Consider the following 15,747-nt stretch of genomic DNA (forward strand, 5'->3'; position numbering starts at 1 on the left):
TTTTAGCTGTGATTGTTTACTTGGTGATTAAAGGGTTCATTGCGGATGAGTTGGTTTTCCCCTTTGCTTTTGTTGTGGTAATTACTCTGCAGACTACTACATACAAGACATAATATGCTGTATCAGTGTGCAGTGTCATGGGACAAGGCACAGAGACATCCGAACCTTTACAGACTCAGAAGGTACCAATCAAGCGGGAGAGGAAGCTTTCAATGCTCCAATGGTTCAAACAAGAGGCAGTTTAGGTTCTGTCAACGTTCCCTGTGTAAACTAAGTTTGTTTAGAATCAGTGTTTAACAGAAGCTCATACATTGTCCTCCAATTTTCCTTCATTTCGTTTTGCACTGCTAATGCCTTTTGGCTCATCCTGCTAAACTTTCTTTCCATTCTTTCATTAGAGTCATTAAAGTCTGAGAGAAATAAGAGACCTCAAAGCATTTCCTTAGCTGGGGCCAGTCCGACCCCACCAAGTGCTGGGATTTCTCCCCAAAGGTCACAAACCCAGAGCTGAACAAAGACAAACACACATATTTAAGATTTAACTGATTGGCCCTGTCACTGCTCTTGTAGAAACAGTGCCGCTCGCATATTGGCAGGGCCAACCTAAGTGAAAACACATGTTGTGTAGATGCAGAAAGCAGAAGTTTTTAGCGGCCTCCTCTCGCTGATAGGGAGCATGTGAAACTGAAGATGATCAGATGTTTGTGTTCCAGGAGAGACACAGCGGACAGAAACACATCCTGTTTTTCATCTCAACATGGAATAATCAAATAGTGAATTTAAAAAAAAGAGAAAACAAAAATGTATCAAACACCTACTGAGCCTCGTGCAGCCAACAGTGTCACTGAGTATATATAAATAAACACATGAAGATGAGACGTGAATGGCCTGTTAAAGCAATCCCTCTGGAGTATCATTTCATAATAAATGTGATTTCCAAACTATAAAACAAAGGCATTCAAAAAATCTTTTTTTTAATTAATTAATTTATTTTTTTTTATGATTTCCTGTTCTGCAGATTTGCTACGTTGTCCATTTCTACATTCCTAACTTCTGACGGGTCTTGCCCTCTGACCCTTTCTTGTCTTCTTTGACCTCCAACACAACATCTGGACTGCTTTCAGCCAGCCATGTTCTTCCCTCAGGACGCACACATGCATACACAGACACACACCACACATGCATGGAGGGCTACAGAACAGGATGGAAGCTCGCATGACATCCACTTAAATCTAATCTCAAACTGGCAAAGCAGCAAGAAAACAAGTCTTGGGTGAAAGCTTGTGTGAGCTGAGGAGAATCTGTTCAAAGAGGTGACTCACTACCTGCAATCTGTTCGCTAATGTGTTAAGTATTTTTAACTCTTGTGTTTGAGAGTCAACACATCTCTAGGAGAATGTTTTGTTTGAGTGTCTGGGTAAGCTTGTATTTTTAGGCTAGAGCTAGTTATTTGTTGGTTTCCCATCTTGTTTACACTGATGAAAAAGAGACTCACTGACCCCATATGAACTGCTCACTTCATACATCACTTTGAGCTTTGAGCTTCCTGAGGCCTGCAGCTCATCTCAGTTTCCCTTCATAGTCTGTTAGCTATTCCCAGTTAAGAGAATAATGAGATAAAAATTTAACTACACTGTTCACTCTTAATCCCACATGTCCTGCCTTGGTGGAGGGCCAGCTCACCTTCTTTGCAGCCTTCGACGGTGACCTCCTGGTGGGCTTCTGCACCTGGCTGCTCAGCGTGACTGGCTGCTTGGACACTGAGCCGTTCTCCCGCTTCTTGCTGGGGGAGGATGGGACTAAAGATGGGGAAGGAGAGGGGGGGACCGGGGGAGAGGATGAGGGGGGAGGCCCTGTCCCGAGAACGGCCATCTCCTCTGTGGCTGTGAGGCGTAGGCTGCGCAGACTTTCGTGCGTCTCATGATCCACCACCAGCAACCTGGTCTCATTGTCTACGGCTTTGATGCGCTGTACCACCTGAGGGATGGGATAGTATTTTAATACAGTGAAAAGTGTTGTCATTGAAAAAGCAATGAAATTCACCAATGAGCCGGTCACTTTCAACACAAACACCAATGGGAGAGGTGAATACAGTTTATAGCATATGGGATCCAAAGTAGACAGTCTTGTCAGTCTGCCTGAGGCTCTTTGTGAGAACATACTTTCTTTCCAAACAAAGGGACTGTTCAGGTGAGTTACAGTCACATGAAATGAAGCATATGATTGAAAAGTGCAAAAACAGATTTTTAATAAAAGCAACACGTGGTTGCGTGTGGGTAAAGTGTTTCACAGTTAATAACTTGCAGACGGTTGGTTCATCACACCAGGAGGAGGGTAGTGTGGGCGTCTGGCTGGCATGCTTGTTACCGTCCCACTGTGTCAGGATGCACACACCAACCACTGTCACCTGCTGATGACATGCGTCCTGTGATATCAGTTAAAGCAACAAATATTACTGTTCATCTACTTACCTGATGGTGAGTCTCCTTCTCCACGTTAACCCCATTCACTGCAACCACTCGGTCCCCGGGGCGCAGCCCCGACGCTTCTGCAGGGGAGCCGGGCTCCACTTTGCGGATGAACTGTCCACTCTTCCCTTTCTCGCCATGCAAGTGAAATCCATACCCGTTCTCCTCTTTTGTCATGAGACAAAGCCGCGGTTTCCGCTCGCTGGCCATTTCCCCTGTCGGTTTAAACCTCCTGCAGAGTTCAGTTGAAGTATAATAATCAAGATGCACAGATGGGGAGTTCAGGAGAGCGGGCGCAGGGCAAAACTTCCACAGACCGTAAACATATCTACCCGATGCGCACACTCTCCCCCATACTAGAGCAACACAAAAATGCAAAGTTATCAGCTCCAAAATGCACTCCAAAAGAATAAATCACACTGTACTAAACGCATTAAAAAAGGCAGAAAAGTTCAACTTTAAGAAAACGATAGGACCAGTCCACCAGATCGCGTCTTGAAGTTGAAGCGCACTGCTGGCGACTCCAAAACTGATCGGTCGCAGCGCGCACAGACTTCAGAGCCTCCAGCAGAGCATCATTAATGTTACTGCAGACTAACCCTAACCCTAACCTCTCCCTCGACGTTTATCCATAACAGCTGGTCGGAGAATATGCATTCACTTATAGCCTACTGTAGTTTGCGCCACTTGCGCCAATAGCACCACCTACCTCCAGCCCGGCTACCTGTTTGTTTCTGGAGGGAACTGAAAAATTCAGGGCAGAGACAAAAGATTCTAAATGATACAACACTGCCCCTGGGTGGTGGGAAACTGTGAGCGATGAATGATGGCACCAAAGTAGCAAAGAAAATATAGGATGCAGCCGTGTAAGTCTGTTGAGTTTATGCCAAAATGGCCTATGAAACAGCCTAAATACAATAATGAAAATTGTCCATACATCTTCTAAATCAATTTAAACCTGTGTGAACTTGTTCTGAACAGGTTAGACAAGGTCCTTGTATAAAGTTCAATAGAAATACTAACTGAGTTATAACCAGGGCTTAAAAGTCCTTATAATTTTGGCTGTACTTCTCTCATTGCCAGACCAGCAAAATCACGTGAATGTGTATTACCAACTATGATATTCAGACAAATAGTTAATTTAGTTAATTTTAATCTAGCATAGCAGTTCCACACTGTGACCAGTGGAGGGCAGTGAATACTCATCATTCCGAATACACTCAGGCGAACTGTCGACTCACCTGGTGTGAAGGTAGACTCAACAACATACAACAACACATTCATCAGAGCAGCTGTGTTCCTAATCTTCTGTCCCCTGCACATTCACAGAGGAAGTATTATTACAGGGCGACTCACTATATAATGCTGCTCACTATAGGTGCTGCTCCTCTTTGATAACATATAGGCCTATAGTGCAGATACATTAGTATGATGACTATAATTGCTGATACCTTTAAACTATATTTATAATTATCAGTATAACAAGCAGTAGACCTTCTCCCACTTTAGTTTGGCTACTTCATCTTAAAAGTATTCACAGAAGAGTAAACATGCCGACATGTCTGCTAGAAGATGGTATGTATGTCTTTGAGAGGCTAGACTGGCATAAAACTTATTAAAACAGCCCTTTAATAATACAGTTATTGCCAGTGCTGATGTTACTGTTGTTTGTAATTAATAAGTATTAAGACTGTGATGATATTGATATTATAGTCTTGCAGTTTCCTGATGTAACCACTGGAGGGCAGTGAACACTCATGGTTCTAAATACACTGTTGTATTACTCTATCTCATGTCAAGGCAGGTGAGATAGCATGCCAGCACCTTCAGTTAAAACCCTCAAAAAACCCACCTGTGTGCAAAGAAAGTGGACAAAACATTTTACAATGCTAGTGTTGTTTAAAATTAATTGATATATACTTTTTAAAAAGTATTATTGGTTCTAACATGAGTACCTATTGTACCTTTAATAATCAGGAACAACATCTGCATTTAACAAAAACATCTAAGAAACAATTATTACAGCAAATGGTAAATAAATAGTCTATGAGGCTCATATACTATAAAGAGGTATATAGAACTTAAAAAGAAGAAAATGGAATGGAGTATGGAATATACAAAATTATTAGTTGCTTTCAAGTTGGAAGAGATCATACTAGACTCTGTGTAGCCTAGTGCATCTTTTCTTTTTTTTATTCAATAAACAAAGGCTTTGTGACTTTACATTCTTGAATGTGGTATTTGGCAAGTATAAAATAGAGTATATAAAGTATACATTGTTTTTCTTCAAGACCATTATGAAAATCCAAACATCTTTGGATGGAAAGAAAAAAAATCACTGTAGATGTATTTGTTAATCCTTTCATTGACATTTATTTGCTGTAGGTGTTATTAGCCTAAGCTAGCTGCCATGATGCTGGTGTGCAATAGGTTAGACTCCAGACTGGAAAATGGTCATTAAACCAACCTGTAACTAGCAGTCATTATCATTACTGATATTACTCTTGTGGTTTGTAATAACCACACTAATATTAAGTTGATTAGGCCTACACTGAAAATAACACTATTAGCCATCAATTTAATGCAGTGCTGTAATTCTTAAACATGGCCACTAGAGGGCAGTGAACACAGAACATTTTGAATACAAACCAAATGTCCATTCCTCTAATGTCAAGGAAAACCATGGATACTCACACATCCAGTCAAACTTTTCAAAGCAAAATAAGAAAAAGAAAATCTAATATTCCATGCACCTCAAGTAAATGGAGGTGGACAAAACCTTTACAAAACTAATATATCAGATGGTATGACATGGTGGTGTTATTATTATTTTTTTGTCAAGTTTGTTTTATTGGGATGGGATTGCATGATGTAGGACAGGTAAAAAAAACAGGTAATTTTCATTATGGAGGTGAAAATTAAAAAAATAAAAGCTATGATAGCGGACAGTCACCTACATAAGGAGTGTCCACTACGGGTTGATTTTTAGGTAACGGATGAGGGGCAGCCAGATTCTCTGCTCCTTGGAGCAAACCTTATCTTTTCAAGGTGGAGGGTGTCGGCCATTTGCTTGAGCCACATCTTAGAAGTGGGTGCCTCCTTCTTCCTCCAGAATGTCAAAATAAGTTTTTCGGCTGTAATCAGGCCATAGGACTGAAGCTGCTTTTGTGCTCTTCTCAATACTGACATGTAGTCTGAAGCTCCCAGCACAATCAAGACAGAGTCAGGCTCAATGTGGGTCATAAGAACATCAGAGAGTGTTTTAAAAATCTTTGTCCAGAATTTCTCTATCCTAGGACAGAGAGCAAAGCAGTGGAGGAGGTTTGCCTCTGTTATATTACATTTATCACACTGTGAGGATACTGTATATCTGGAAACATTTTGTGAAGCTTTGATTTTGAGTAGTGCAATCTATGGATAACACGAAACTGGATGAGACAGTGTCTCAAGTTGATAGAGCAGACATTAACCTCTTTAAGACTCTCTTCCCAGGTCTCATCAGGGATCTGTGTCCCCAGGTCATTTTTCCATGGAGTTTTGATTACTGTCGTGGAGGGGGGATAAATGGAGTTAGTAAGTCATGGATGAACGACACCTTCCTGTCAGAACCTATATTCTGAAGAATACACTTGTCTAAAGCTGGTGGTGAAGCATTTTCAAATAAGGGTAAGTGGGTACAGACATAGTTTCTGATCTGAAGACACCTGAAAAAATTGCTCCCAGGGAGTTTATATGTTTCTTGCAACTGAGCAAAAGAGGCAAAAGTTCTGTTCAAGTAAAGGTCGCCAATTGTGTGAATGCTCAGCATTTTCCATTGTAAGAATCCAGTATCAAGCTGGGATGGAGGAAAAGAAGGATTTCCAGCTAAGGGGGGCAGGAAAGAAAGTGAACTGATCTTAAAATGTGTCTTAATTTGCTTCCAAATTTTAACCATATTGTTTATGATGACACTTCCACCATAGACAGATTTGTCTAAGGCCACCAGAGACAGGATTACTGGCCCTAAACTATATGAACGGCACTGCTCCCGCTCCAGCCAATGGGGGGACTCGGCTGAGTTATCTAAACACAAAAATTTATTAAATTAAATTATTTTAAGAATAAAAGACCAATAATAAAGACATAAGTCAGGGAGAGCGAGCCCACTAGCTCATTTTGGTTTGCAGACGTGAGCTTTTTTAATTCTATGACTTTTATAGTTCCAAATGAAGGAGAGAATGATAAAACCTGAAAGGATTTAGGCAAGAACACTAGGATACACCGGAAAAGGTACAGAAGTTGGGGAAAGAATATCATTTTGATCGTATTAATTCTGCCAATTAGTGAAATAGGGAGCGAGCTCCAAAACTGAATATTGGCCTGCAATTTGGCCACAAGATAGTTAGCTTTAAAAAGGGACGAAAATTCTTTAGTGATCTGAATTCCAAGATAGGTAATTGACCAGTTAGAAATTTTGAATGGGAGGTGCTGTAATGGGGAAAGGTCCCTTAACTGCTCAGGCATCAACTCACTTTTGGTCCAATTAACCCTATAACCAGAGAAGGCTCCAAATAAATTAATTTTATCTAGAATCACAGGAAGACTGAGTTGAGGTTTGGTGATAAACAACAGGACATTGTCCGCATACAGAGAAATTTTCTCAGTTTTGTCTACAATATTAAAGCCATGAATATTAAGGTCTGTGCGAATTGATTCAGCGAGGGATTTAATAGCCAGAGGGAAAAGGAGAGGCGAAAGGGGACAGCCCTGTCTTATGCCCCTAAACAGGCTGAAATGGGGGGACAGCATTCCATTTGTTGAAATTAGGGCCTGTGGGTTTCTATACTGTAGTTTAATCCAAGCTATAAATATATCGCCCCAATTAAATTTGTCCAACACTTTAAAAAAGTCGGACCATTCCACCTGATCAAGCGCCTTTTCAGTGTCAAGGGAGACCACCACCAGGCCACTGGGACTAGATTTGGGGCAATATATTATTTTAAGAAGATGTCTGAGGTTGGAAACAGTTTCTTCCTGGAATAAATCCAGACTGATCCAGTTGAACCAGTGTGCCTATGTATTTGTTGAGTCTGTTTGCCAGGAATTTAGTCAGTATTTTATCATCGACGTTCAGGAGAGAAATAGGGCTGTATCCTCCAGGTCCTTGCCCTTTTTCGAGATAAGAGTTATGACAGTCTCATTAAGTGTTTGTGGACGAGATCCTTTTTTGAGAGCCTCAGAAAACATATTAAGCATATATGGTGTGAGTGTGGCAGTAAATGTTTTGTACAACTCGGTGGGGAGCCCATTGGGACTGGGAGTCTTTCCACCTTTCTCCTTTCAGCTCTTAAAGGGTGATGTCTTTAAGACACCTTAAAGACATCTTAAAGACATCAAATGTCTTTATGTGTTTAAGAAGGCGTATTCCTCTTGTAAAAGGAAGGGAAGATGGATACCTTCCATAAAGCTTTCCATATCATGGGGTCCCGCACCTGTTTTAGAAGAATAAAGGGTTTCAAAGAATTCCCTAAAACGCTTGTTAATATCTTTAACAGAGGTAAGAGGGACTCCATGTTTAGACTTGGTTTTATAAATTGTGCGGTCGTTTTCTAATTTGCGCTGTTGTCTGGCCAGCAGTTTTTGGGGTTTCTCACCAAATTTAAAGTGTTTCTGCTTTAGGTAAAGAAATTATTATTATATCTTAGCTGAGACAAGATATATATCTTAGCTGATATACTGAAGCCTCAGCTCCAAAATTTGTTTGTATTTGTCCAATGAGGCGCAACGTGCATTCTCCTTATCTAGCTGATGAATTTGTTCCTCCAACTCTAGACGCTTAGCTTTGTTCTGTTTGTTCTTATGCCCCAAATAGGAAATAATACAGCCCCTCAAATACGCCTTTAGGGTTTCCCCCAGTAGGCAAGGAGAGACCTCTGGGGTGTTATTGATTTCAAAGAATATTTCCATTTGCTTGTTTAAACATTCCGAAAATTTGGGGTCGTTAGTAAGTACGGGGTCCATCCTCCATAATGGCTGAGAGGAATGTAGACCACTTAAGTTAAGGGTGAATGTCAGGGGGATATGATTGGAAATCAACATCTCATGGTATTTAGTACTATGGATGTGAGGCAATAATTTTGAGTCAACCAAAGAATAGTTGATACGGGCTTAAACATTATGTACATGTGAGTGGAAAGAGTAGTCTCTATCAGTAGGGTGGAAGAATCTCCACACATCAGTTAAGTTGGAGTTGCTGATAATAAGGTAGTGACCCTCCACATCTGTTTTTGTCGATTGGTGTCTAAATGGAACCCCCTAATGAATTAGAATAGATATGCCTCTTGCCTTGGCAGAAAAGGTTGAGTAATAAGTTTGCCCAACCCACCTACTCCTTGAAGAAACATGATGTCTGAGGACAGGGATTTCAGATGTGCTAGTACTTTACCCCTCTTTACTGGGTGGTTCAGCCTGTTCACATTCCAAGTAGTACAAGTAAGGCCTCCTCATCTGCTTGGTGGTGTTATTTGATGATAAACAGTATATGATTAATACAGATGTAATTAACATCTATAATGACTATGTATACATTTATTGATGTCTTTAGGAATAGTAATTATATAATTAATAATGATTATAAGTAACGACACTGCTGACTTTACTGTTTATTTAACCTTTATTTAACCAGGAAGTCTCTTGAGCTACATTATCTCTTTTACAGGAGAGACCTTGCTAAAATGACACCATAAGCTAGGTGTTACGCAGTTACATAAGAACACACATTATTAATTTACAATTATTGTTGTATTCACAGGAACTGTAAGTCTGTTATCATTTTTACCCTGACACTGGGTTGAACATCTCTGACAGGCTGACTGGTCTCCAGAGCAGAAAACCATTATTTAAATAAGTCACTATTAATAGAATTACTTCAGTAGTTTTTGTGTTAATTCAGTTTGTTGTTGTTTTGTTGTTCCGGTCAGATCCAGATCCAGTTAGAGCACACAGCCTTCCTGCAACAAAAAGAAACAGCTTATTATACCTCAATTTATTATCATTGTGCCATTCTATATCTTCCTGTCCACAGTGATGATTCCATTGGCTCAGAGCATCATTTCCTCTATGATCTGCTCTGGGGAACAGTGCTTGTCAGCTCTGGTGTCATGACTCGCTCACTATTTCTTCACCCATTTGCCTGCTTGCTGATAAATGGTCTAATCTTGATGAACCTTCCATTTAATACATCAGTTTCCCCTCAGGCAAGCCAGGAGTGATCATCATTTTCATGGGGCACTTTGGCGAATTCAATTTGAGCAGACACAACACAATGACATAAACAGTGTTTTATGTTGTCATGTTCCTTCTTGGAGGTTTACTTTATTTTTAGATTGATGTTAACATGTCCTGAGGAACAAACAAATCTCTCTTGATGTTTGTTGATGAAAATGTGACAAACAGCTGATACTTTTTGTACAACAGCGAGTCCCTAAATGAACCACCAGCAGTGGAACTGCAATGGTTAATCGCTTAGATGATCAATAGTTTTATTGATAATGATTTGATAGCAGATTAATCACTCTGAGTCATTGTAAAGAGAAAATACCCAAATTCTCTGGTCCCAGCTTCTTAAATGTGAATATATACAGGTTTCTTATGGTCCTTTATAGTTGTGAAAAGAATATTTGTGAGTTTTGGACTGTTTGGCAGACTTAAGGCTCTCGGACATTGTACAGAATACCTCAGAAAATAATTGGCAGTTTAACTGATGGTAAAAATTAATTAGTAACAGCCTTAAACATGGAGCATAAAATCATGATAAACTTTTTTTAAATGCACAATGTATTAAATCTGCATGGTGGGCATAGTGGGTACTGACTCAAAACCTCAGAAACTATTATTCATATATTCTGAGTATTTGGCTCAGAATAAGACATAGAGATGAACAATCAGTCACATGTTGTAATGTTTTTTTCTACAGATGTGTAGCCCCCCTCTCCTCCTCCCTCCATGTTGCACATTCTTAAATTTTGCAATTTTGAGCCTTCTGGCTCAGCTCCCTCTTCACCACAACAGTACATAACAATGCCTGCATTACTACTGACGCTGCACCAATCTGCCTCCTGATCTGAGGCTCTATTTCACTCCTGCTTAAACTCCAACACTTGAGGCAACAACTTACTCCCAACCCGAAGGGAGCAATAGACCCAAAAGTGTAGTGAGGTTGAGCAGGAGATGCTTAGCTAAGGCCTCTGTCAGTAAAGGGGACAACCTTCTCATGTGTCTTGGGGGAGGTTGCAGACATGGAATCTGAGTGGGCCATGTTCAAAACCTCCATTGTGGAGGCCTTTGCTTGGAGTTGCAGTCAGATGGTCATGGGAAACCTGGAAGAATGCTTTGAGTTTGAGTTAAAGTTAAAGACTCATACCTCTGGCAGAGGTCTGTGAGGTAGTCAAGAAGCTTCTCAGAGGCAAGGCACCAGGTGTGGATGAGATCCAGTCTACAGGTACTGGCAGACTGGGGTGGTGGTTCCCATATTTAAGAAGTAATACTGGAGGATGTTCTCCAGTAATTGGGATATCACACTGCTTAGCCTCCCCGAGAAAGCTTATCCAGTGTGCTGGAAAGGAGACTCTGACTGACTGTCAAAGCTCAGATCCAGGAGGAGCAATGCAGATTCTGACCTGACCTCTTTACCCTCATTATCTTTTACCCCCAAGGCTAAAAAAATGCCTGCAAATGTTTCGAAAAACAGATTAGCTGTGGTGATACGCCGACCTTTTAGCAATAGGAAAGGGATGTGTTTGTCCCTTTCTCACACACACACTTTATGAGACATGTTTGACAGCACTGGATAGGTATTTGGCTCAGTAGTCCTGTGTTTATATTAAATAAGGCAGTGGGGAGAATCCCTGGGGGTGGCCCAAGTTGAGTATTTGTTGCAGCTGTCACAGCTTCACCTAAATGGCACCATAAGTCAGCAAACACACAGGACACACACAGTGTCCACAGCAGACAACATTATGTATAAGCTCCAGGTTTTTTAGGCTGATGACCACACAAATTGGAGTCAAAGCTGTGCAGTCTCCAGCTGCTCCATTTAGCTGATCCTTGATGTAGACATCATAGTTTTATTCATTCAGCCAGGGAAATCAGGCTTTTTCATTGATATAAACAACATATAAAGCATTACCTATGACTTAGATTTTAGCTGCAACCAACAATGTCTGACGTTTGGAGGATGCGGTCACTTTGTGTGCCATGGTGCATCCTGACAGCTCTCACACCACCGATGGGTATTTATATACGCTAATAAAAAAAAAAAAAGCATGAACAGGCACTCTACCACACACTTTTGACCTGGTTTAATTGCTACTGACATACAGACGCACTCCCTGCTGCACCTCTCCTTCCACTTTGATGTATTTAGAGACCAAAATATCAAATGGGCGTAGGTGAGAAAGAAACCTGTGTGAGGAAAATGCCATTTAAAGTTCCAGCGTGCATCATGCTATGATGTAGACTGATACCGTGTAAACAAATTTAGATAATGACAGTTTCTAGTCTTAAAGTCATCATCAATGGACCACACTTGAGTCTGAAATCTCTTGGTCATTGTGACACTATTCCTGGACTTGTATTGCTGCATGCACCTTTCACTTTGACCCTTTCCAAATTTTTTCCTCAGACAGAAAATGGCTGTATACGTTCTTTGGATGGCAAATACATATTAGTTTCAGTATGATGTGACATACTAAGAGGCAGCATGCAGATCAGATATTCTACTGAGCAACTGTCTTGTATACATTATTGAAATGGACAGAGGCATCCTGCCTCTCCCCCTTGCAGAGGGAGAAAAACCACTGTGTGGTAGAGAAGGGCACAGCTCTCAGCTTTAATTAACCACACAGGGCAACCCACACCTCCTCTTCCTTCTCATCCCTTCAGTGCTCCTCGCTCTTCTATGCGAGGAGCACTGAAGCTACATCTGTAGCTAAAACACACTGCGAACTGATAAAGAATTTGTGTTTCCTGACTTTCATTCAAATGATAAAACAATACACAGGTTTTTGTATTCTTCTTAAGTGGAAAGTGGCAATCAAATCAAATCAAATCAAATCAAATCAAATCAAATCAAATCAAATCAAATCAAATCAAATCAAATCAAATCAAATCAAATCAAATCAAGGTCCACAGCTGCACAAAGCTGTGGACCATGCATAATATTTAATAATGTAATTACTGACTTATTGATTATTGACTCAACCCTAAATGATTAGTCTTCATTCAGGTTAAGCAAATTCTAAAATGATATACATTTCTGTGTCTATACGAAACCACACCTTACTATTCCCTTTAATCTAACTGTAATAACCTCATCAATAATGAGTCTTGGTGGATTTTTAGTCTTTTTTCATTTATTTTCTCATGTTTTGGCATATTGTTATGTTTAAATAAGAAAAAGCAAGTAGCTACAAAATTGCAAGCCACATCATCATTTGATCATTTCATAGTAACTATCAAAAATATTTGTTTGGACACTTCTCTACCCTACCCATATTTTCTTCAAGTTATAATATCCCTTTTCATGTCTGCCCTCAATCTCAGTCAATTTGTTCAAACAGTTAAAATAATGTTAATGATAGTGTTGTGCTACAGTACTCTTTCCCTGTGATTGATGGCTATGGGCCAAAAAATTAAGTTTTCAAAAAAACTTACTCACCTTATTAATGTTACAACCAACCAACCAACCAACCAACAAATAAACAAACAAACATGTATGTTGCTTTAATAAACTTGCATATTTAAATTAAATATATATCATTGACATATGTGGTTGCAATATGTTATACCACATTCATCATACAGATATTTTTAATTTATGTGCATATACAAATTTTACTATGGGTATTTCATATATGTTATAAACTTATATATTCTTCTGTGATGTAGTACTTTAAAAAAATGTTTTTAATTGCTTTAAAATGTGCCTTTTTTGAATACAGAAATATAACTTTTAAAATTCACTTGGTGCTCTATCGGCATCAGCGACTTACAGCACCTCTTTGACCTCAACCAAAATAAACGCATAAATTCCTTTCCTCACTGTCACCACACAAACTGACATGTAGTTTATTTACTGAGACAAAAAAATCACCCTTCTCCTTGTATGTCACAGTGACTTCACATGGATCTCATCGACTTTACAGTGTCAATAAACACATCTTGTGTGTCATACAAAAAACTATGGTCAGTGTGGTCAGTTTCCTGGTGTCTGATTTAAGTCCTCCTGGGCAGCACTGGAATATGGATGATAAGATGTGTCCCTCGCTCAGTATTATCTTACATTAAAAATGAGCCAGGCGGATTTCCTAGAAGTGATATGGAACACAGACAACACATTACATGAACATGAACAGCTGCCCAAAATAATCAAATCAGTATTTACGGTTGTCTCATACCGTGGCAGATCCAAAGTGAAGAAACATCACAAGGTACTCAGAATACTTTTCAAACTGATATCCTTGTGCTACTTTAATTTTAAATCCACGATTCACTGCCAGGTTTGTTTATTTACTGCTTGTAATCTTTAATGAGAATTTATGTGGTACCTTCACAATAGAGAATGAAAAAAATGATACAATAGAAGCCCCTTACCTCACAAAAAAACAAAACGCCACATTTGCACACACATTGCATCAGCTGAACTGCAGTACGTGTTCTTTTGTGCTAACATAGAGAAATGAATTTAGCCATTGTCTGTCATCAACTAAAAAGTTGCATTGTATTTTCTTGAGCAGAACATTTGTTGTGCTTAATTAAATGGACTCACTGTAGACAAAAGTGCTGCTTGTGTTATGGTTGCAGACCAAACAGTTATGTAGTAACTTTTTATTGTTGTTTTGATGTTAAATTTGTAGGAAGAGCACTGCGGATGCTGTATTGCCTTTAGCACAAACTATACCGGGACCACCACAATCAACACTCTCTTGCAACTCCAGTTGCTTGTGGATGTACAACAGATGAGGACGTTGGGCTAATCTTTGAACTGATATGCAAAGTTGGGAAGAATGTTTACAGTTTTAAAATAATGATTTCTCAAATATAAATCACTCAAACCCTGGGAGACTCTCGATAGACCACTATGACCTGGAAGGAGAGGGTCACATAAAGAATGGGAGTAGCCGAGCTGCTGCCATTGCTAGTAGGCTAATCTACAAGCATGTTTACTCAAAGCTGATGATCATTGGCTGTTCTAATAATATCTAATTGATCACACTGACAGATGGTTTGACCATGATGTTTCATGAGAATTTATTTGAAATAACAGACTCAGTTATCAGAATTTTATCATTTTCCCAGGAACAGTTTTTATTGTGTACTTTGTCATCTCATACCTTCAAAAAAAAAAAAAAAAAAAAAAAAAAACAGGTAGCAAGGCGAACAAAAACTAAACTACTGAAAGCTTCCACCGTCCCTATTGCTCACATGACCCTCTCTTTGCAGTGTGAGGAATCTCGCCCAGAACCATGATTCTGGAAATTAATGGAGTAACTCAGTCTTTTGGGATCATGTGAAATGAAGTATGCCCACTGTGTTGTCTCTAAACTGCAGAGCTTCAGACCTTCTAAAACCAAAGTCAAAAACTGCCCAGAGCAAGCATGCACAGAGTACTTACTGTAGATTTACACTGCAGTGTAACTGGTTTTTCTTTTAGTATTACAAATAAATGAGGGGGATAAATCAGTGCCATTTCTGGCCAGATATAGAAACACCTCGACCAATTTCTTACATACAATGGGATTTAGCAAGGAAAATGTAGAACAAGTGGATGTATGTGTTTATATGCATGTAGGTACAACATTCATTATTTAATTCAGTAGCAAAACATTAATGTGTATTTTACTTCAATCAAGTACTTGAAAAAATGTTAATAGCTGATTTTTATCAGAATTGTCTCAGAGTTTACTGGAATGTGCTCTTTTCTCTGTTTGATAATAATACTGGTTCTTTCACTTGACATTGAGGTCGATGGAACAAAAGATGCGTGACCACAAACACCAAGGTAACCAGAAGCTGCAGAAGGCACATGGTGTGTTTCTACCCCTACATCACAAAAAAAGGTTGTCAGTAAACACACTTGGAATAAGGGCATACAAAGAAAATACAGAAGCTGCTATAGAGAAAAATTAAGGAAGACATAAAGGTGAGTTTAAGGAGCACTGGAAAAGAAAACCTGATGATATTAATGTTAATAGAGAAGTGGTTTAAATTAGTTTAATTTCACACTGTATTATAACCTTCA

At 39.4% G+C, this 15,747-nt stretch overlaps 1 protein-coding gene across 1 annotated transcript in view; it reads right to left on the reverse strand.

Moving 5' to 3' along the window:
* Positions 1-3,186, reverse strand: part of LOC139618188 (Na(+)/H(+) exchange regulatory cofactor NHE-RF2) — a 32,572-nt gene extending 29,386 nt beyond the window's left edge. Inside the window, exons 1-2 of the mRNA XM_071473914.1 lie at positions 2,472-3,186; positions 1,684-1,977 (exon numbers count right to left, since the gene is read on the reverse strand). Coding sequence (XP_071330015.1) covers positions 1,684-1,977; positions 2,472-2,678 — 501 coding nt within the window. The 5' untranslated portion in view covers positions 2,679-3,186. The remainder of the gene's footprint in view (positions 1-1,683; positions 1,978-2,471) is intronic.
* Between the last annotated feature and the right edge of the window lie 12,561 nt (positions 3,187-15,747).

This window comes from Trachinotus anak, unplaced genomic scaffold, assembly GCF_046630095.1.
Source record: "Trachinotus anak isolate AG129_WGS33_773 ecotype Australia unplaced genomic scaffold, CSIRO_AGI_Tana_v1 ptg000003l, whole genome shotgun sequence".
Classification (NCBI taxonomy): Eukaryota; Metazoa; Chordata; class Actinopteri; order Carangiformes; family Carangidae; genus Trachinotus; species Trachinotus anak.